The sequence below is a fragment of the Apaloderma vittatum genome, unplaced genomic scaffold (genome assembly GCF_000703405.1).
Source record: "Apaloderma vittatum isolate BGI_N311 unplaced genomic scaffold, ASM70340v1 scaffold24141, whole genome shotgun sequence".
Classification (NCBI taxonomy): Eukaryota; Metazoa; Chordata; class Aves; order Trogoniformes; family Trogonidae; genus Apaloderma; species Apaloderma vittatum.
The window spans coordinates 2,207-24,423 of record NW_009697712.1 but is presented as its reverse complement, the minus strand read 5'-3'; the positions used below and the strand labels follow the sequence as shown (position 1 = coordinate 24,423).

Genomic DNA, 22,217 nt, shown 5'->3' with positions numbered 1-22,217 from the left:
AAGTCTACATATGTTCCAGATAATTATACAAATAAATCACACGTCATAAGCAAATAAAATAAAATAAAATAAAAATAAAATAAATATAAAAAAAAATAAAATAAAATCTAGAGGCAGAGTTGTATAATCCAAATGAAAGCCAAAAATTCAGAAACAATCAGCTTAAGAAAACATCATGTAATGCCTAAAGATAAGTTTCTACTGTTAAGTAATAAATCCAGGCCGTGGTTATCATCTGCCAAGAGCAGTTCTGAGTGTACCGTGAGACTTGCATGAGTAACTCAAAACTAAGGAGGCCTATGATTAATTCCTTAAAGGATATAGAAGCAAGAAAGAGTACACACTGAAAAAAGGAATATTTTCCAAAAATTTACAAGTTTTATGTGTAGATTTTGGTAAAAAAAAAGAAGAAGGATATATTAATACTACAAAACGTTCATTTGATCTTTTGTTACAAACTGAGGAAGCCTTGCAGAATATTTCAATGCATTTCTTCTCAAGAATTTAGGTAATATTATATCAGCACTATGCTGCCAGGTCTTCAGACTTGCTGGAATTCTAGCAGAATTTATTTCCATGCTATGAAATTCAGAAATGAGCACTGAAAGGTAGGGTTTAGAAAAGAGTATAAGCATTATCTCATCCCTTTATTGCTGTTCTTAGAGAAATCAACTCGACACCAGTTTGGCTCAGAGGTTTCTTATTCTCTGAAAGAACTAAAGACATGTTCAGTCTGTTTTAGGAAAAGGTGTTATGCTGCTCTTTTCAGTGCTTTCTGGGTTTAAGATGACCAGTGTAAGCACCTTTCTGATTTGATTTACCCAATAACATTGTTTTAGGTTTAGCAGCAACTCCTCCATTTTGCCAAGTTTTTGGAGAGTGGCCTTTTTAACCTCAAATTCTCATTTCCTCCGAATCAAATTATTTTACATTGATGGTCTTCCATTAAATTCCCCAGAGAGACAACTTGCAATGCTTGGAAAATGAAACTGATGCAGGGTCAAGACAAATGTTTGGGTTCAGTTTTGACTGATGAGAGAATTTTATGTTTTCATCTGTTTACTAATTTTCTTGAGAAAAACAATGTCTTTGTTTTTAACTCTATCCTATGCACTTTGATTCAGTAGTCCTTCATTTCCTTTAATGATGTAAAGCTGAGGAAAGGAGAGTCTGCCAGGCTCCGGCATCTCAGCTTGCAGTGTGCCTGAATTCAATGCACTTTCTATACACAGTGTAATGCTTAGTAGATTTGCTCTCCATTGACTTAACTATTACCTTGAATAACCTATACTGTGAAATTTTATAGACATTAGCAGACTAAAACCAATCAGCATCGTCAGATGTTAGACTTCATCTGGAAACTGTATTTACTAGTCAGTATTTTCCACTTGCCATTGAGGTGACAAAAATACTACTTTGTCATCTCCTTTTAAAAGCAGTATGTTCTCCTCGTCTTCTCTGTCCATTCCACCCGAGATTTTATGATTTCTCCAGTCTGTCTATATGAATATTGTACAACCACAGTGGAGAAGAGGGATGATGAAGAAAGCCTTGATTTATGTCTGGTATGCAAAGGAGAATCTTGTTGATAGGACACTGTTAACTTTTACTGCAGCATTTGGACTTGACTCTGGATAAATATTTAATTCCTAAGCCTGGGACTAAGCCAAAAAAAATTTAAGATCCCTTATGAGAACTGCCAGATCACGTTATCAGTTTTTCATCTTCTAATGTTAGTTGTGAGGTGGGTTGTTTTGCATTTTTGGCTTGAAAAACGAGTCATGAATGCTGATCTCTCTCCCTCTTTCCTGTTAAAGTGACTCAGCTGGAGCTCTGCTAGGGTTTGTAGGCAGGATTATTTGGTTTGTTTACCAAGAACAAAGAAAAGAGTTTGATTTAATAAACAGATGTGTTGCATATCATGAAACTGAGTAGGTGTTCTCCATATTTCAGTACTACTACATCTAGATGCCAGGGCCTTTTTTTCCTTCCGTGTCTCATTAACAACTTGACCCAACTGTGGTTCCGTCTGTTCGCTCCAGATTCTTTAACATTTATAACTTTTTAAAATTCTGCAGGAGAGCTATTAGTGGCCTAGGGATTTCAAACGTACCTAATTTAGTATTCTCTATAATTGAACTAACATTTAATGCCTTTTGTCCAAAACTTCTGGTCTGTTGGTATGGTTTAAGTGGCTTAAATGGTATACTTTTATTTTGGAATCATTGTCTCCAAGCAGTATTAACATCCTGCAAGAGACACACAGTAAATTGTGTTGTGGATATCCTTTGGCTGACTCCTCTGCAGACTGAAGAGACTACTTTATATGTTGTTTATTTTTTAAATGTTAGCAATGGCCTACTGCTTTTGTCTTTTTCATAATAGTGTTGTTTTGCAAATCTGATGATCTTTACAGCATTGTCTGGTTTTATGAGGTCTAGTTTACTTCTACTGTCAACCAGGCTCTGGCATATTTCCTGAGATTGCTTTGTTGAGTTAAGTTCCTTTATTTTTTCTATTTCCCTTAAGAAGCGTTGTGCCTAGAGGACTCTCTTCTCTCACACCAGCTGGCAATGCCTACATGCCGTTTGTTTCTATACTTCTTAATACTTTCTGCCGCTTCCATAAGGATTTTGCTTCCTTTTAAAAGCAATTATTTTCCTCTTTATCTGGTGCATGTCTGGTTCACCATGATCATTCTGCTTTCGAATTCCTCAACTTAATTTGAAATCCACAGTTTGACATTCACAGAAGTCTTTAAGAAACTTGGTTTAAATATCAACTCATAACGTACTCTGTTGAACAGGGAATCTTCTCCCTTTTTTCTGCCTTTATTTGTAGAGTAAGCCATGGGTGGCAAGCAATCTGTAGCAACAATCCCATGAATCTGCCTCTCCAGGATTATAATTTCCTCATGCATTTGTTTGGGGAAAACAATGTTTTACATTGGGATTCTTACATTCAGTAGCCTTTTCTCAAAAAAACCAATTTGGAAGTACCTCAGTAGCTGGAGGACAGGCGACGCAATGAACATGGATTATGATCGCCTCACTTCTGAGCTAAAAATTCAGCCAGTCTTTCACAAACAGCCCACAAAATCTGCAAGGATTCATTGTAAGAAAACATCTGCATTCTCGAAATTCATCTCCTTCCCACATTCACACAAATGCTTCACTTTCATAAGCAGTAACTCTTCCTCTCCCTGAGGAGAGGAGAAGAAAGAAGAGCCAGGAGACAGCAAGTGTTGCGCTAAGTCCTTTGTAGGATGTGGGGAAGATGTTGTTTAATACTCAGTAGATGCGAGTCTGCACAGCAGTCAGGATGAGACAGCCTGGTTGTTCAACACTTAGCTCTGTGCAACACACTCTACCTTAGGCTGAGTGATAAGCATTTCTCCTTTTAGGAAAAACAAATATAACATTCAGTCAATGTTTCCAAAGAGTCGCCAAAGACTGCAATAAAGAAAAAGGCATCTGAGTAGAGTCAGGCTGGAGAAGTAACTACAACTTAAAGTAGAGTCTAGGTCACCAGCACAGGCTGTAGGTCTGCCTGCTTGACTTCAGGTGAGATCTCCCATTTCTAATATGGCTGTGGTTTTAGCCAAACACACATAGAAGCGCTGCAACACTTAGGAATCGTTAGTAAAAAACTGTAGCTCTTTCACAAAAACAAGACAGGAAAGTACAAAATATACTCTACCTAGCTAAGCAGGAAAAAGGGTTCACTTTCTAAAACAAACACAGGCATTCTTGGTTGCAGAAATCTTTCTAAATTTGAAACCTTGAGATACTGCAACCACTCAGGCGAAAACCGACTGTTAGAAGAGTTTTGACAGTTAAGAAACTGCTCAACTTGATCTTCAGTGAGAACTTGTCTGGGCATTTCCCTGGATTTCCTGAAATACCAGAAACAATACTGTAATAACAAGTTTCCTTTGAGGGGCAAAAAAGGAACCTGGACACACCCTTTATGGATTGTAACAGATGCCTTGCTTGAATAATAAGGAACGACTGGTTTGATGAATCCCCTCAAGTCAAAATGACAGGTAGGAGGCATCTGAAGATGCTCGGTTCTCCTGCACGCCCGCACACACACACCTGTGCACACTCTCAGCAGCCATCAGGCACTCACACCAGTAAATGTTCAATTTGTCTAACAGCTCTGGGCAGCAGGGAGCAGAAGGCATTTTCAGTAATTTCTCTATCTATTTCATGCTAGTTACCGGCTGTAAATTATGCAAGAACAAGTTAACTGCACTAACTCTCCAAATCATTACTAGTCACTCAGCAGATGTGACACCCACCCCAGAGGAACACATCAACCTCCTACTGACTGCAAGCGAATGGAGAGGTAAGTAGGCACTTATCTCTTCTTTAATCTATCTCTCCAGTCAAGACTGATGATCATCTCACAAAAATAAGGGGAAAAATATTAAGCCATTAGTTGGAGAAAGAGAGGGGGAAAGAAAGGAAGAAAAAAGTGTCAAAAGAGGTACAGAAATCTCATAAAGACATGAAAAGAAATGGACTAAAAGAAGTTCCTGTCCAACTTTTAAGACATTTATGTTAACACCTTCGTTAAGTAGTGCAAGTTTTGTTCCTGAGAACTACAGGGCCCACACGGTTAATCTTGCTTTCACATATCCCTTTAACTAATTAAAAAAAATCATAAGCTCTTATTCAGAGCTCAGCATTTTTAATATGCTCAGATAATGCAATTAACTTGAGAAGAAAAGCATTTCAGTAAAGGTTGCACCTTGTCTACACTGTGAGATTATGCTTCAGATTACTCGTATTCTAGATTCCTTTTGTGGGACAACTACCCTCCATATTTTCACTCAGTACAAAGCTATGCCTTTGAAACAGAAAATTATCACCTATTTATTTCTCCTAGAGACAGCATGTACAAAGCTGTGCTAACATTTAAATGTTTGTCAGGCAAAGGTGACTCAGTTTCACCGAAACTGGTATTAGCCTACCTTTGCTGACCTATTATTACTATTTTCACACCTAAGACCGCATACAAAGCTAATAGTTTGAAAGAAGATGCTGACTGCAGATTCTTTCCTCCAGTGAACACTGAAGAAGATGTAGTCTGCAGAGTAATAGTCCAGACATACAGTGTTCAGCCACTTTCTCTCTCCAGTTTTAGAGCTTCATTAAAACTATTTAACAACCGTGTCTTTTGATTGCAAAACTAGAGAAATCTAAATGCCTTCACAGGTCCATCAAAGCCGAGAGGTATCAAAGGTGAGAAGAAATGTGCTGTCACTTTTGCGTCCTAGCTGAGGCTTCAGTAGATCGTTACACGCAGCAACACTCTATGCTTTTCTAGGAAGGAATTAGATTCATAGTACTCTTCTATCAGTCTATGAAATTTGAGGATTACCCTGAATTTAAATAAAACTTGCATGTAAGTGGTCTAATTGGTAGTCACTGACTCACAAAAGCGAAGGAATAAATGTTATGATAAACATAAATCCATCCATTTGTCTATAACAGCTTCCCCTTACTGCATGGAACATAAATACCCCAAACACGAATTGAGTTACTCCTTGCTGTATGGCATAAATCCCAGCAGAAGGTTATAATGGTGAATGAATCACTGTTAAATGTAACGACAACATGTGGGAGAAATCTGAAAGGAAAACAATACTTTGTCCTCTGAAGACTTGTTTATGCTAATTTTATATTTACGTGCATAATTCAGTGTTTTGCCTTTGACCAGTTTCCTAGGCTTCAGATATACTCCCCAACTGATGTTTGTATGCATACTGACATTCACTCTGTTGCCTTCTGTAGGGTTGAAGAGATCAGCGTGGTGTTTAAACCATATTTCCCTTTGGACCTTATTGTCTTATAATTGCAAACCTCTTAAATAAAGAGCAAAGGCTGTTTGGCTAATTTGAAACATGAGTAATATTCACACTGCTAGCTTTCATACTTAGCTTTTTAAGTTTTCCTTTTTAAACCCAGGTCAAATACAGAAAACATGCAAAGATGAAGTTTTAATTGCTCAGATGTTTTTAATGTCTGCAAAATCTTTTCAACCGTTCATCATGCTAGGAAAGAATTTCGATGGCAAAGGTCAGTTTCTTCTCAGCCAAAGGGAGGTTGCTGACCTGCCTGTAGGTTCATGAAGAGGGAAGGGTTGGAAAGAGAAGATCTGGGCTCAAAACAGCTACCTAAAAAGACACTTAATGGACTGAATGGACTTAGCAGTGCTTAACTCACAGAGCCTCTTTTGGTAACATAAATGCATACTAAAACCTAGAGCAATAGCAAAACTATTGAAACAAGTGATTTACAGAAGCTCTAAATTCATCTAAGAATTCCCATGTCTTTTAAAACACAAGCAATATTGTGAATTTATGCAGATAGCGCTATTTCCACACTGTTGTTCTGCATGCCTTTACTTGAAGGTAGAGCAGACACTCTGTAGGTAGGCTAGTGGGAAAGTCTACAGCAAGCTGTAGACCACAAAAACCATTACAGATGGTACGTCTGCCTAAGCTATAAAACTTGTGTAATCAGATATGAGTAAAATCTGCTAATTGTGCAGTTCGTTACTGAGAATGCAAATTACAGTACACACGCATCAGACATTACCAATCAGGTTTGAAAATGGGTGTGGGAATACTTTAAACAAATTCATTATATGGATATGATTGCATAATACACAGGTATTCTGTGTTTACAGGCTGAAAACTGCAAGACTGAAATATGTGAAGATGTCTTCAGGGTCTTGTGTAAGGAGTCAGAATTTCAATCAACATCCAAGCTTCATTTTTCACTTCAGAATACCATATATTGATTTATCTTTGTTTTCTAGAAAAGCTTTTGATTAGAAATGTCAAGATAGCATCAATAAAAATTATTCAAAGATATGATAACGCAATACTAAACACCTCTCTCTCACTGCCAAGTACAGGCAGACTGCTTCAAGTGAACACAACTCATTACTTGCACTTCTGCAGTGAAGTAAACAACATAAAAAAACTCCAGCACACATGAATAGAGACATTCCTTATGCCCCAAATCAAGCTTTCTACAGCTATCAGCATGTCACTGCCCACTCTTAGGGAAGGCTGTTTCAAACTGTAATACCTCCCCCATGAGAACAATAATTACCTTTACCTTCATTTTCAAGCAAGGCTTTAATGGCTTGCTTGATCTTATCTTACCAGATGAGTGATAGGCCTATCACGTTAATGAATGAAAGGCAATTGTCCTTCCTTACTACTAAGATACTTTATGAATCCTCATCTTAGGAGAACCACGTACTTTGCTGAGCTAAGCAATGAGCTAGGTGAGCTGGAAAACCTGCAGAGGCTCTGTGTAGCTCACCTCTTCATCATCTTTTCCCATTGAATCCATCCTGTTTGTTAAATCCAGTACAGCACATTCAGCCTCAGCTGACTGAAGGGCTAAGCCCACTCCCAGCAGGCAAAATTTTATGATCTGTCACTTCGTGAGTTTATTCCCATATTGTGGAACTCCTTGCAGCCCAGAATTTAAATTGGACTACTAAAAAAAGGTGCACTGACTTGAAAATTCAGTTTGACTTTGCAGAAAGAGCAGATCAAAAATTTCAGTGACAACTGATTGGGAAAACCAATTTGAGGAAGGCCTCAGGTTCTTCCTGAGAAGGATTCCATTGTGATTAGGATTGCTTTAAGTGCACAGCTATAGCAGATTTCTCGCTTATCTTCCTCTGTAAATCTCTTACAGGAGTGCAGGCTGGCTGCACATATTTAATATCTGCAAGTATTAAAGCCTGTACATTAGCAAAGGTTATCAGTGACTAATAGCTAGAAATAATAAAGGTTATCTCCTCTCCAAGCCATGAACTGCCTAGGAAATAGAGACAGGCAGGATTGTTGACTCCAATTTCTCATCTTGTCTCTACCTAGTTTGTGAGCTCTCTCTTCCCCTACCGGGAAGAGTACAGGGCTGATACCAGTCCCTGTACTTGCTGTACCAAAGCTGTGATAGCACAGCTCCGCAGGCCTGAAGGCAGAGCCCTCGGGGTGGATGTGCCAGAGCCGGGCACCAGCCCCTGTGGCCTCTCTGCAGCCCAGCAGGGCAGCACCCCCAGCCTTGGCAAAACTACACACAGTGTGAGGGACGACAGCCTCGCGACACTCTCCAGTGTGAAAAGGAGGAGGAAGGGACAAAGGATGACATCTCTTGCATTTTGCTGAGCTGGCTTTTACTCACACTTTTACCAGTTCACACATCAACCATTGCCTTATGTTTTACATACCATGCAATGTTGAAGAGCTCTGGATGGTAAGGTAGCTGGATTCACATTTCTGTGATTCGATATCCAGGTCTCCAATTTTCAAGATTAGTCGTTTTCCCGGAGGCACTTGGATTTTCTTTTCACAAAGAGTGTAGTTTGGGTATGTCCCAGGATAGTTCTTGGATGCCAGGGTCCCGCTGTCTTGATACATCACCATGTGCCCACATCCATCCCCTGCAGTAAGAGGAGAAATGAGGAAGAGAAATAAAATGTATTCCTCAGTAAAAATGGTAAGAAAATACTGGCCACGTAATCATGTCTCACGTGTACTTCCACTTTTTTAAAAAGTATTTTGTAATACTCCACCTCAGTTATGCTGTTGTTGGAACATAGGCAACTAAAATAAATGCACTCATAGTTCTCTTGTAAAGCAGCAGAAAGGAGGGTTGGAAACACTCATGAACTAAGATGTATTTGACAGTCTCGTACAAACAGAGTCTCTCTGGCTCTCTGTTTTCCAGCCAAACCCTACCGAAACCCTGAAGATGCAACTCCATGTGTAATACTTCCTTAGTTTTCTCCCAGTTATCATTCCACATTTTATTTCCATAGAAGGAGCCATCAGAGAGAAGGCAACTGAATCATACATGAGAGCACAGACATGATTTAACTACGCACTGTCACACACCTGGCTCATCTTACTTACCTGTAAGACGAGTTGTACCACTTGCACAACAGAAAAAGCAGGGGAGAAAAGGCAAAGACACAAGACGGGCTTCAAAAGTGGGATGTGCATTGTTAATGATATGCAGGCTACTCCACAGTAGCATGCCCGGAGATGTAAATGCTGCTGCTTCTTTGCTCAAGGGGTGAGTGTAGGCTCCCACCAAGTGTGTTTTCATGGTGCTGTGTAGGAGCCAAGCTCAGCTTTGGAGCCTTTTCCTTGGTGGAGGCATCTGAGGAGCAGCTGCAGCAGAAGGTATGCCAACAGGAAAAGGTGCATGGAAATACATGGTGGGGGATGTGGGGACTGACATGGAAAACAGGAAGCATCCACACGGAGAGGAAGGAAGCAGGTATCAGATAAGAGGCCTTGACTACCAAAGGAAGCAATTTTTCGTGAACTATTTAAAAGTGTCCTAGTAAATTCAAATTTATATGTTAAAGCTTAAGCCATTTCATTCTGCTTAATCCTCCATATAACGGAAACTTGCAACATCGGAACTAGTGCCATACGTACATGCATACAATAGGCAGTCCTCAGTTTTAGGTCAGTTAGGGCATAGGCACTCTTTACATTGGAGTCTCGTATGTTGCTACCCTTTATCACTGCCAAACTGAAACTAAGTCCTAGAAGTATTAACAAACTAAAGAATCCTGCAGAGCTGGGAATTCACAATGTTCACATTAACTACCCAGAATTTTACTTTTGGGAGTATTTTAGTAAAATTGTTTTGGTCTGTTCATTTTAATTACTTTCTGAATTTCCTCCCACAATCACTAGGAGGAACAAACTTAAGATTTGATGAGATTATTTAAAGGTGAACAAATGGAAATGAAGTGTTGATAAAGAAAAGTGCCATACAGGGGGCTGGGGGGAAAGTGGCATGCTGTGCAAAGATAAGCTCCAAGCTATCAACTTTTGACTCACTACTATGTAATTACACTGCCATTTCATCCAACTCACTCAATCGCTTTTTCACAAGCAATAGCATTTATTTTGAAGCTTCATCATTATTACTAGCTTTGTTGCCTGCTATTTAATTTTGTAGTAGGTTCAGGCTTGGAATAGAGGTGAATAGGAGACATAGATCCAAAATCATATCACCATAAAACATATTAAATACATTTTTTCAGATCTTGTTCATACACTTTAAAAACATCTGTTCAAGTTTGTTATCCAAGGTCTATTGATTTCAGAATGCACAGGAATATACTCAAGATGAAAGGCAAACTGGCCTCTTGAGCAAAGTTTTTTTTCATGGAAACTTTCTGCAATATGAATAAAAATGTAAGGAGCAATACAGAACATGACCTATCAACTTTCTGAACCCAGAGCGGGGTCCAGAGAGATTCAGGCAATGTAAAACAAGATCACTTCCAGCAGGACACAGGACGACTTTGCTGTCCATGTAGCCAACTGCTATGTAGTAAAACAAACAAAAAAAAACCTGCCTGTGGCCTTTAATTTAAACTACATGTTTTAACTCTAACCATTTACTTTATCTGGGCAGATGAAAATAAAGTAACTACAATCTGGAGCTTGGTTTGCAATTTATCCTAATTGGGAAAGAAAAGGGAAAACAAGTGGAACAGTTACACAACCACCACAAAATGTCATTGGGATGAACTCCTTAAAAAGTCTAGCATTCATAGAGTCTTCATCACACCACGCTACATTCTGGCCTGTGTCACCTCAGTACAGTCCAAAGGATCCTTTGTGGTACAAAAGGATCTTCAAAAAGCTGAGAAGACATCACTATTGTGGTAAGACCCTGACATCTGTCAGGTCACAGAACATTGTATTTCTGCAGAAAGCAGAACCGTGCACCAGAGATCTCAGCCTGCCATCCTCCTCTCTCGAGGTTATATGAGGTCTTGTTCCCAGGGAAACTTTTTTTTTTTTTAAATCTATCTTTGAGTCAGTGTTGAAATGTTAACACCAGAACATCTTTTGAGCTAAGAAAGCATAAATGCTATTTTCTGACTTTTCACTGGTGGAGTATGGTCATTCAAACACTCTGGTTGATGAGAGGTGAGCGCAGCATCGTCCTGCGCCTGTAACGTCCTTTGCTGCTTCTGTTTTGCCTGCCTGTCTCAAAGAAAAAGGTCATGACAAAAGCGTCTTCACCACAAGAGCCGAAGCAACGTCCAAATAGGCAGACCAAGTCCTAGTACTTATTGCGTTTTACAGAGAAGCCTGACTTCAACTCTAAGTTTTGTGTTTCTCAGCAAGATTACCAGAGCGAAGAAAAACTTTACACTGAAATTTACTGGAAAATGCACCCTTGGGAAGGAGTCTGAAGGTATAGAGAGAAGGCAGAATAAAACTCAGGATCTAATAATTCCTTCAAAGAGAGATTTAACGACTAAATGTAGTAAAAAATTTATAAATATAAACTCATTGTATACCAAGGGCTCAAAAGTGGAGGGTAATTGTAAGGAATTCAAGACGTATGCCTGTTCACACTTACAAATGAAAAATGTGAAGAATACTACCATTAGTTTTGTTCTTATTATTTTCCACATGAAATATTAATTTTCAGCAGAAATGTATTGGCCAAACCTCAAACACATTGAGTTTAAAACACAACTGCTTGTCCTTATCAAAACTATGGTTTAAATACCTCGTGCCACACTCTCTTCTATAGGCACAGCTGTTCTGGCTAGAAATAGGTGTGTTCAACCGGTCAGTTTGACACAGGATTTCTCGCTAACACTAGATTTTCACTTAGCGTTGCTCCTGAGAACTGCTTTCTGTCACCCCATTTGGCAAGAAGCTGGCAGGCTTGCCTCAGACATCCAGGTTAAATCACTTCTCACTGAACAGGAGCAAAGCAAAATATTTGAGCACAAGGTATTCAGCAGCCAGAAAGCCTAAACATGCTTAGATTTAATAAAATCTCTCCTCAGCACTAGTAGTTACTAAAAGCACATCAAACATGCTTTGTAAACCGAGTTCCCACGGGCATTTGAATCAAGATCAAGATCGTGGTCTCTGGATCGCAGGCGCCCGCCTGCTGGCCTACACGCCTGTTGTACCAAGGATCACACAGTGCTGGAATTAAGAGTGTTTACCACAGATAAAAATAGTCTCCTGTGGCAGACGATGGAAATAACTCCCCAAGAAGTGAGAACCACCACCGGCACCTTCTGCTGCAGCAGCGGGCACACTGCTTGTGCCTTGCCCTCTCTCACACGGTGCTCGCCGTGTGAGAGTAAAACTAAACCTGGGACTCTCCCAGAAGACACCAGGGCATGTCCCTGCTGAGAGGCCAAAAGGAGGTACCAGGTGGCCGGCAGGTGGTACCTATCCCATCGTCAGACACGTGCACGATGGGTGTGCATGGGACAAGGTGAAAGAGTATCCCCAAGTAGTTGCATATGTGCTGGGTCTGACCATGGCTGCTGGATCACAGGCAGGATCTAACCTGCCCAGGAAGGACGTAGCTGTTGAAACTGATGCCTGTGTACAAGCTCTGGCCCCACACCACAAGACACAGTCCCTGACAAATCACCCAGAATGTCAGGGTTTGGAAGGGACCTCGAAAAATGAGATGCTGTGAGTTTTGCAAAACAGTGGTGGTCCCAGAAGCAGCAGAGTTAGAGATCTCTGAAAATTATGCTAGTTCCTTCAGGTATCCTCTTGGCACTCAAAGTCTCCTGGTTGGTCTGACTCTCTCCTCCCATTTCTTCCCAAGATCAGTGCACAAGCTGAGCTCTGGCCTTTCACTTCTCTGCTCCCCAGGCTTTTCCACCCCTTCTTCACACACACAGGTGGATGTGCATGGTGTCTTCATCCAAGCACTCAGCACACTGCCCTCTGAGTTAGGGAAGAATTTTTCAAGTAACTGCTACAAAAATTTTCCATGTGCTGCACCTTTTACCAAGCACGTTTACACCGCCAGCTACGAAAGGGTTACATAGCGTAATATCAAAGTGCATTTTCAAAAGCATTGCTACAATATCCTGGCAGCAACCAGCTGCCTTTCTCATCCTTTTGGTTCACCCTCACTAAGCAATTAATAACGGGCTTGGACTCACTCCAGTGCTAAATATATGTTATACCTCGGCGTGCTCATGCACACGGCCAGTGGCTCCCTGCCCTCTTCCACCCCGTTGGACGACAGCTTTTCTCTCTTGGCTTCTCTGGCTAGAGACTCCCACTACCTGCTGCCCCTTGGCTGCTAATCTCCTCCCACCAAGACAGAGACTCCCAAATCAGCCTTATTTCCCTCTCTGCCTCATCTCTCCCAGAGTTTCATATCCTTTTGCATGCCCATCTTCACGGCGATGCTTGGCACAAGGTGTGCTCCCCATCCTGCGTTTTGCAGATATGGGGCAGGAGGGCTGCTGGCCTGCCCTTCTTCCTTCACACTCCTCTTTTGTTTCAGAGCAGAGAGCAGAAAACTGAGTTTGTACACCTAAATTTTAGATTCAGCCAAAAATCAGCATTTTCTGAAGAGACACAGCTCCAAAGGGACACAGCCAAAGCAAAGGAAACACCACTGTCAAGGGTATGGCTTTGTGAGCACTGACTAGAAGCCTCACAAGGACAAATGAAATTAGTCTCATCTTCCACATTGCTTTCCCTTAAGTAATAACTCGAGCTTATTAAAAGATACAGTAATAACTGAGTCAAAGAGTTCTGCTCCTGTGTTTGAAGGAAGATTTGAGTAATGCATAAGAACAGATAAGTATCTATAAAAGAAATCAACTCCTTCCAGTCAAACCTGTATCCTCCCTGCACATGTAGGATAGGAGAGAAGACCAGGGAAAAAGCAAGTTGGTTTTTTTTGCCAGGTGCCATTCAAATCCACTGGCGTGGTCTGACAACACCTGTGATGGGCTGACCCTGACTGCACACCAGGTGCCCACTAAAGCTGCTCTATCACTGTCTGCAACTGTATAGGGAAGAGAAAATGCAACAAAAGACACATGGGTCAAGATAAGGACAATTTAATATAGCGAAACCAAAGGTTGTGCATGAAAGCGAAAGAAAACAAAACATTTTATTCCTACTTCTTATCAACAGGCAACATCCAGTCACTTCCTTGGAAGCAGGGCTTCAGTATGCACAGTGGTTGTACAGGAAGACAAATGTAAATAACGAATGCCCCCACCACTCCTTTCTCTGAGGTTTTGTTGCTGAGCAGACATCACACGGTACAGAGCATCTCTTTGGTCAGTTTGGGTCGGCTGTTCTGGCTATGTCCCCTCCCAGAATCCAGCTCACTCTCAGACTCCCGAGGGGGGCAGGGGAAACGATGGAGAGACAGCCTTGGTGCTGCTCTGTGAGCACTGCTCAGCTGGGGCCAAAGCACTGGGGTGCGATCAACACCTTTCTAGCTTTCCTTCAAAGCATAGCACTGTGAGGGCTGCTGTGGGGAAAATTAACTCCATCACAGCCAGACCCAATGGAATGCTTTAGATTTTCACTACACTACCCTGACCTCCCTCACTAACAGAACTGTGCACGCTGTAAACACTGATGGGTTTGACCCTTCTCCGCTTTCCGAGTTAATAGGGGTAAAATCCAGAGTTAAGCGCTTCACCTCAAACCTCTCTGCTGTGAAACCTGGATCAAGAGCATTAGCTTTTTCCTGTGCCATTATAATAGAAGAGAGAGACCACCACATGTTCAGGACCTAAACCCATTTCTTCTCCAGAAAACAAGGAAAGATCTCAGACCGCTGTGTTTTTCCTGGCAGTGGGCTCAAGCAGGTAACAAAAATGAAGGTCAATATCAGGGCCTGAGGCATCGCTGGGCAGGCCAGTACCCTCAGTCCTCCTGCCAGGGGTGACCATGCATTCGGAGATTTCACAAACTACCAAATCCAGTGCAGATGCCATTTATACCAGCTGAGCAGCTGGCTGAGTCCTGCATCTAAAGAAGTACATAAATCCACAGAAGGTTGGTCGTTTTTTTTCAGAAGTCCAGCTTTACATTATTTACAATATTTTATGGATACAGCAAAAACTATTTTCAAATAATGGAAGAATCCACTGAATATTAAGATAAGGCTATAATCATCTGAAATAAAACAGTGACTGCAATTTTCCATGGCCTTTAAATCAGTATTAGTATCCTTTCAAGGGAAGAAGTCCCCTATTTCATAATATGCCCTATCACAAACAGAAAAATAAATAACGTGTAAACAACTTATTTGAAGTGCGTTTTAATTTGTTTGACTCAGGTTCCCAGGAAACATTTTAACTCCTGTGCTGCAGCAGTTCCTCAGGATACCCATTTTTCTGCCCAAGCAAACCAAGCAGTGGCTGGGAGGAGGGCCAAGACCAGGAAAGGAAGGTAAAGCAGCAGAAGAAAAAAAGCAACATTGTGGAGTGCTGACTTTGTTGCCCAAATTATTTACTCGCCAACTTCAAAAGGATGCAAAAGGAGAAGGAGGTCAAACAAACCACAGCATGTTTTTCCCTCCTCTTCACAGACATTATTTACTGTAATGTCCCTCTTAAAGTAGGAATGAGAAAGCAGCAAATGATCTCAAATTTGTTCCGCAGTGGTTCCATAAATCACAAATTCTCACCACGTGCCCAGCTGTGATGCCCTGCCTCCAGCAACCATTCAGGCTGGGGCTGGGGGCTGGCTTTCCTCAGGGTGCTCCCTGCAGCCAGCCTCAGGAGATGTTCAGCCTCAAACATATAAGAAGTTATTTTGGTGACAAGCTGGATTGCCATCATCAAGTGAAGAAAAAAAAATATCTCTGGCAACCATTCTAAGTGCCTTATCCAGCACAGTGGCTTACAACCACACTGCCACTTTTCTAAGTTAAAAGAGTTTTTCAGCAATTGCAGGCACAGCCATACGCCAGTGGCCAGAGAAATTTTTCCAGCTGTGCTGACCTACATGGCAATGACTTTGCTGGATTGCCACAAACAGCGCGGGCAGCCTTTCCTATGCCAAAAACCTCTCGTCTTTGCAGAAGTTCACAGAGATAAAAACCTAGCAAGACCCGAAATTTTATTTATTTAGCTGTTAAAATGTCAAAAGAAAGCAGAAATCTCCTTATGAGCAACTTCTTCCATCAACAGGAAGCCATGCTCCCCTACAGAGAGAACTTTACACTCAGCATTCAGCTTTGCAACCTTGACAAATAGTAGAGTAAGTCTTTAAGAGATGAGAAGCAGAAACTCACACATTGAAGCTCTTACAGTTTCACTGTATCCATAACGACTAAATTAATTTTGCTGCTTAATCAAACAACTTTCTGGAGAGGAACCATCTTGTCTGCATGTACATGCTAAGGACCTGTGTCAGGATGAAACCTAGCACCACCTGGCTACAACTACGCATGAGACCTCAGAGATTCAGATTGCCATAGAAATCACAGGGCCCAAAGAAGAGGGTGGCAGTTACAGCCTGATAGTCCCTTTCCTATGAATTATTTATGAGGATGCAGGATTAAGAAATTGCTGTATTCAGTAAAGAACAAGATCCTGCCACACATAAAGGACAAAGTTTACACAAGAATGTAAATAGCATCATACAGACTTCTTGGTTTACTTCTATTAAACACCCAGAAATAGTAGCAAACTAGGTTTGCCTTTGCTTTTCAGGATCACTACCCGGTTCCATCACAATCTGTGAACGACAGACAGTACCGGAGTACATATCAAAAATAAGTATGTTTCAGTCACTGCTTCCAGGACTTAGGCGGTGTACCCAAATGTAGCCCTCCAGAGAAGCAAGTTTCAGTATTGGAATTTGCTTCTCAGCACTCTAAATACAGCACTCTCAAGTTTGTGGGTGTGAGAAAACTTCTATGCCTTTTTAACTGCTGCAGCAAAAGAGATTTGTAGGGGTTTATTTATTTATTTCCTGCATAGCTGCATTTAATATTTGTCAATGCTTTTCTTTCATAGAGATGGCATATTGCTGTGATTAACCATCTCAAAGTTTTACTAGTTTGTGAGGTTTTGGAAACAGAAATGAGACTGGAGCTACAGATTTACAGAAAATTTCAGAGGAATGCTAAGTGTGGAGTCCCCTTTTTGCAAGAGGGGAACCGTTTGGTTTTTTTTGTTTTCTAACAAATACCTGCCTACTTTAAGGTACACATCCACATTATGCACCTCGAGTGCAGAGAGGCATGGAGAAGTTCATTCTCAGCACCTGCAGATGTAAGCTCAGAAAGAACCTTGAAGGACTGTAAATAGATGGGAAGATGGTCGTGCTCCTCCACCAGCTGCTCCCGTAGAGAAACTCAGGACCCTGGTGAAGCTTCAGTGTTATAAAGGCTGTAGGGAACAAAGAGAGTTTTCTTCCCCGTCCCTCTGCCCACAGCATCCGAGCAACAGGGCAGGAACATGGAGCCACGGCAAGCGAAGGAGCCCCCAGCCCAGGCCAGGCTCCCGCTGGGTTGGGGGGACACTGTGCCATTAGGGCATCTCCTCCAATTCTGCTGATTTGGGCAAACATGTAGCTGGATTTCTATTAAGGGCTTTTCAGGCGAAGTAGGAAATGCTAATCTTAACTGAGAGACGTATCTTATATATGCAAATTGTTTGCTCTACTTTCTCCATCTGTTTTTTTCCCAGTTTTTTCTCTTTGCTGTGCTTTACTGGAGATTAACTTACAGTATATAGCACTGAATTTGGACTGTGTGGGAAACATATGCTGCAAGCTCAGGGCCAGACTCGAATATTGGGTTGCACAGGAATAGGAATATTCACAGCAGTGCTAAGGACTGACAAACCCACAGGGACAGGAAATTCAGAGACATCAGGGTAAGGAGAGGCTGAAGCAGAGCTGTTCCAGTTACAGTAGCAGGTGGGAAGGCAAGATTTCAAAACAGCTCTAATTTGAGTAAGAGGAAGTAGCTGAACATGATAGAATGAAACCACCCAACCCCCCTTTTTTAATATGCAATTCCCTTGTTAGTGTGACACAAGTCAAGCAAGACTGACAGTTATCAGTGATGAGGTGTGGTCTTTTTTCTTGAAATCAAAGCTGTCCTGGCTTACTTGAAAAATTACACATTCACTTTCTTTGCCTGTACACCTAGGTAGAATACGTGATTTGTTAGTAAGAAAGGACAACAGAATGCACACCACTTCTCTCAAAGCAAATTATGCAAATCCCTTGTTATCTCCAACATATCAATTAACAAATATCTCAAGAGGAAATTAATTGGTTTGTCATGGAAACAGTAATTGCCATTGACTAGCAAGACACAATTTTCTGTTTTGTCTTTTGAGTCAGTCAACCCAACTTCTAGGAAACTACCTATTTTCACCATGGTCACTGCAATCTAACAAGTGGTTCCCTACAACTCCAGTAGAAATGGAAGAAAAAAGTAACTGAACTAAGATGAAAACCTGACCAAAGAACTACACGAGGCTTCTGACCTGCAGCACCAAAGGCAAGAGTGCCCTTTTTCAATATTTTCACACAACTAGTTTGCCTGATACTCATCATCAAATTATTAGCAGAATGGCAGGTTTAGATCCTTCACAGACAGGGAAATTTTGTGATCTCTCTGTTTCACTGTGGTTTCATATAGTTGCTGTGAAAGATATTAGAAATTAAAAAAAATAGAAGGAAAAGCAACCACACCATTACTTAAGTATTACAGTGCTGGTCGTGGCACTGTATATGATCCACAGTGTCATTTCTGTGTCTTCTGCGACATGTTAATGTGAGACTGGATAAAAATATTTGCAAATGGATGTGAATGTTGTAGAAGCAAGTGTTTTATGCTACCCTGTGTTTATCACTTATACTGAAACTCCATCATTTCATTGTACTTGACTAGAGTTTTTGATTAGCAGTAGTATCAAACAATCATGTTCTCAAACAGGTTATAGTAGGAAAGGTCTGAACAGTTTTTCACTCGCCTCAGTAGTGAATACCTCAGTGTAACTACTCAATTTATTTGGTAAAATATTATTTTGCTTTTCACCTAGGGAACACAGGGACTGAATTTCATCTTTAAAAAAAAAAAAAAAAAGCAGATTCATTTTGAAAACACAAGCACTAGCACTTGTGTAAAATCAGTATGTTTTCAGGTACCTGTTTTAAGGACCACAAGCTTAAGTATGCCTCTTCTGCCTGTTACAAAATACTAACAGATCAGTAAGTGCTGACTCCTTTTTGGGTTTGAAAATGTTAACACGACCACTCAAGTTCTCATCAAACATGGCACAATACTTCATATTACAGCTTATCTTTTGAAATTCTGTTTTAAAGCTGTCAGTTCTGTGGCCTCCAGGCACTTCAATTTCAATTCCCCTGTACCATGCTGACACAAGAAACATGGGATAATACAAACCTCTGGCTTTGGGAGCAAACTGAGACAAACAGGGAAGGCAACAGCTCCAGTTTTAGCCATGGGCATTGCTGTCAAAGCCTCTCAGTGGAGGGGGACATGCAGGATGCTTGAATATTTTTTCAACATTAAAACATATTTTTCATACCTGATGAACAAAATGGACTTTTTCCTTGTTTGGGGTTTGTTTTTTGTTTGGTTGGTAGGTTTTTGCTGTGAGCTCACGGACTATCAAGTCAAAGCAACCCACCAACAGGGAATCGGTGTGGCACCAGGGTAATATGCGAGTAGTTTGAGGCAGAAGCCGCACATCTCCCTTCTGCACAGTTACTGCAGCTGCAACAACAAGGCTCAGGCACATAACAAAGCCATTCTGTTCAGATGGGTGAGGAAATCCACCTAGGTTTCCAGTGTTTTGAGGTCTCTCCTACTACACTATGAAGAAAAGTTTTGTTTCATTTCTGACAAGGACACACAGGCCTTTGTACAGTGCAAGGGATCACATCCAGAATTCCCCATGTGTTCTTGTAATTTGAAATAAAACAAATAAACACAATTTTTTATTCAGTAGACATGAACATCTGGAAGATGACATCAATGTGACTTCAACTTTAATGCCAAAGCGTTAGATCAAAATCCCATGCTGTTGAACAATTTGTGGTGAAAGTGCCAGAAACTTGAATATCACAGATTAAAACTGTGATGGAAACAACGTTTCTGCAGCAGCTGAAGGAAGAAGCAACATTTTAATGCTTTACTAAGTGCCTGATGAACATTTTTGTAACTACAGTAGCAGCTTGAGCCTTAAATGTGTGACACTAAATATCAAAATGAAGATCCTAGTCTTGTGGGAGGCCTTGGGTCTGGGTTTCTATCCTTGTCCTGCTCTGTTTTCCCCACTTAGCCTCCCGTCCCCCTTCATGGCACGTGAAAACACCTTCACTGAAACTCTCTGGAAATGGGCAAAGAGAGCACAGCCCGGGCAACTCGTCCTTCCCTGTGCCTGCACAAAGGAGCATCACAGAGCTGCTGCAGAGGCAGCTGCTGCCACCAGACAGCAACCCTGTCCCATCAGGGGAATGGAAATAATGAGTAAGGTCACATTGGGACTGGAAATCCTGCTCAGGGAGGATGAGAAAGTCCCACAAACACCAAATTAAGCCTTCACATCTTGGAAGGACACTCCTGAGAGGCAAGTCCTGGCTCTGTTAAAAGTAGAGACAGGGAGAGAAGGAATGAAAGACCAAAATGTTTCCTCCTCATAATACTCTCAGCTCCCAGGCTTAATTATACAGGATCAACAATCCTTAACCATAACCACTGGCAGACTCTCTACATGCAAGCATCCAGTCAACCTCAAAAATGTGGCTTTAGCACTCAAACAATTTTCACAGACAAAAATCAGTTTAATTAGACAGTTTGTAATTTACTCTGAAAACAAAAATGAAGATATCTGTATGCTCTTAAAACCAGTCAAACCACTATCCTTTTTTATTTAAACATCACTATTAGATTGTCCCAGTTTGAAGTTTCCTACTCCCAGTTGTAATGCTAATTAAACCTTTTGGGGAAGTTGTATGCTCATTCTTATGCATTGCTATTAACATTTTTTATTGTGGATCGTTGGGATCCAACACCATTCCACTGAATCCAGTCAGAAGGATTTTATTTTGATTTTGTCTGGCTTGTTTTATTCTTAGCAGATGGTGTGAGCCCATGTGTTGATGAGTACATGCCACAGGAGAGCATTTGATACGATACAACCAGCCCCAAACTACAGTGGTGTCCCTGCTGAGGACTTCAGTGCCCACCATCCCTCAGGACCACACTTCTAGACATGGTGTGTTAGCTCAGATGCGCTTCCGAAGCTACACTTCTTTTGGTATCCAAAATGGCTTTGAGAAGGTGCCCTAGGCAGCTCTACACAGTAGCGTAAACATCCTCAAAGTCAGTGGTTTTCAAACTGATTTTTACTATGCCACACATATATCTCAAGCGGACTAAAGGTAACCCAGTTTTGACAAACAGAAATCAATGTATTTCTGCATATGCAAACTGACAAATAATTTGCATGAAATGCGATTCAACAGCCTGTATGTCACATGCATGTGCAGGTAACAACTTTCCCAACACACCTTTTTCTCTCTCCTTTGTCAGCCAGACTCCCAGTGGCCTCCCTGTCTCTGATTTTGTTTGAAACACGTCCCCTGATAACCTAAAGAGAAGTACATATAAAAGGCTTAGAGCTATTTATAGCAAAGCCTGTATGACTGAAAACATTGCAGTTTTCATGTGGTGGGTACACGCATTGCTTATGAACTGCAATCGGAAAACTGCTGCCTCCCTCTTTAGCGACTCCAGTCAGCATTCACAAGGCAAGACAGAAGGAGCCAAGGAAGGAAACAGACATAAGGACAAAATGCAAACAAACTGAAAATTTACCAATCACTTGTATGCAGAAACTTGGAGGGGGGTGGGGTGGGTACCAGAAAGATTCATCTCTATCCGCCTTTCAAACTGCTGGAAATGGGCATGCAAAGTGGATTAGCACGATCACACCAATATTCTTCAGTACGGGTTTTGTGCAAGCCCCTGAGAACAGGCATAATCTCTCATAATTACTGCATATGCTGTTGTCACATTAAATAACAGCCTTGCCTCGAAACATTTAAAAGTCTACTGCCCATCAACGCTTTCAGCTGGGCACGGGGTACGCCTGTCAACAACAGACCCAGGAACACTGCAAGCAAAGTCTGCGTTCAGATGCTGATCTGTAAATCCCACATGAAATAGTTTCACTGCTGAGCTTCATTTGAAGTGAAAATAAATGAGTTGCAGCAAGAGCAGTGGCTTAAATCCTGTTCTTAAAAGAATAAAATCCCCCTTCCTCTTATGCCTTCCTACAATCAACCAGGTCAGTTTTAAGTCCTACTGGCGAAAAATGTAATAGAAAACAGACTAACA

General features: G+C 41.1%; 1 protein-coding gene across 1 annotated transcript in view; it reads right to left on the bottom strand.

Annotated features, from left to right (window-relative positions):
• Positions 1 to 8,478, bottom strand: part of DCBLD1 (discoidin, CUB and LCCL domain containing 1) — a gene marked incomplete at its 5' end in the record, with an annotated part of 30,079 nt that extends 21,601 nt beyond the window's left edge. The window contains one exon of the mRNA XM_009877748.1: positions 8,266 to 8,478. Within this exon, the coding sequence (XP_009876050.1) occupies positions 8,266 to 8,478 (213 nt within the window). The remainder of the gene's footprint in view (positions 1 to 8,265) is intronic.
• Positions 8,479 to 22,217: the final 13,739 nt, after the last annotated feature.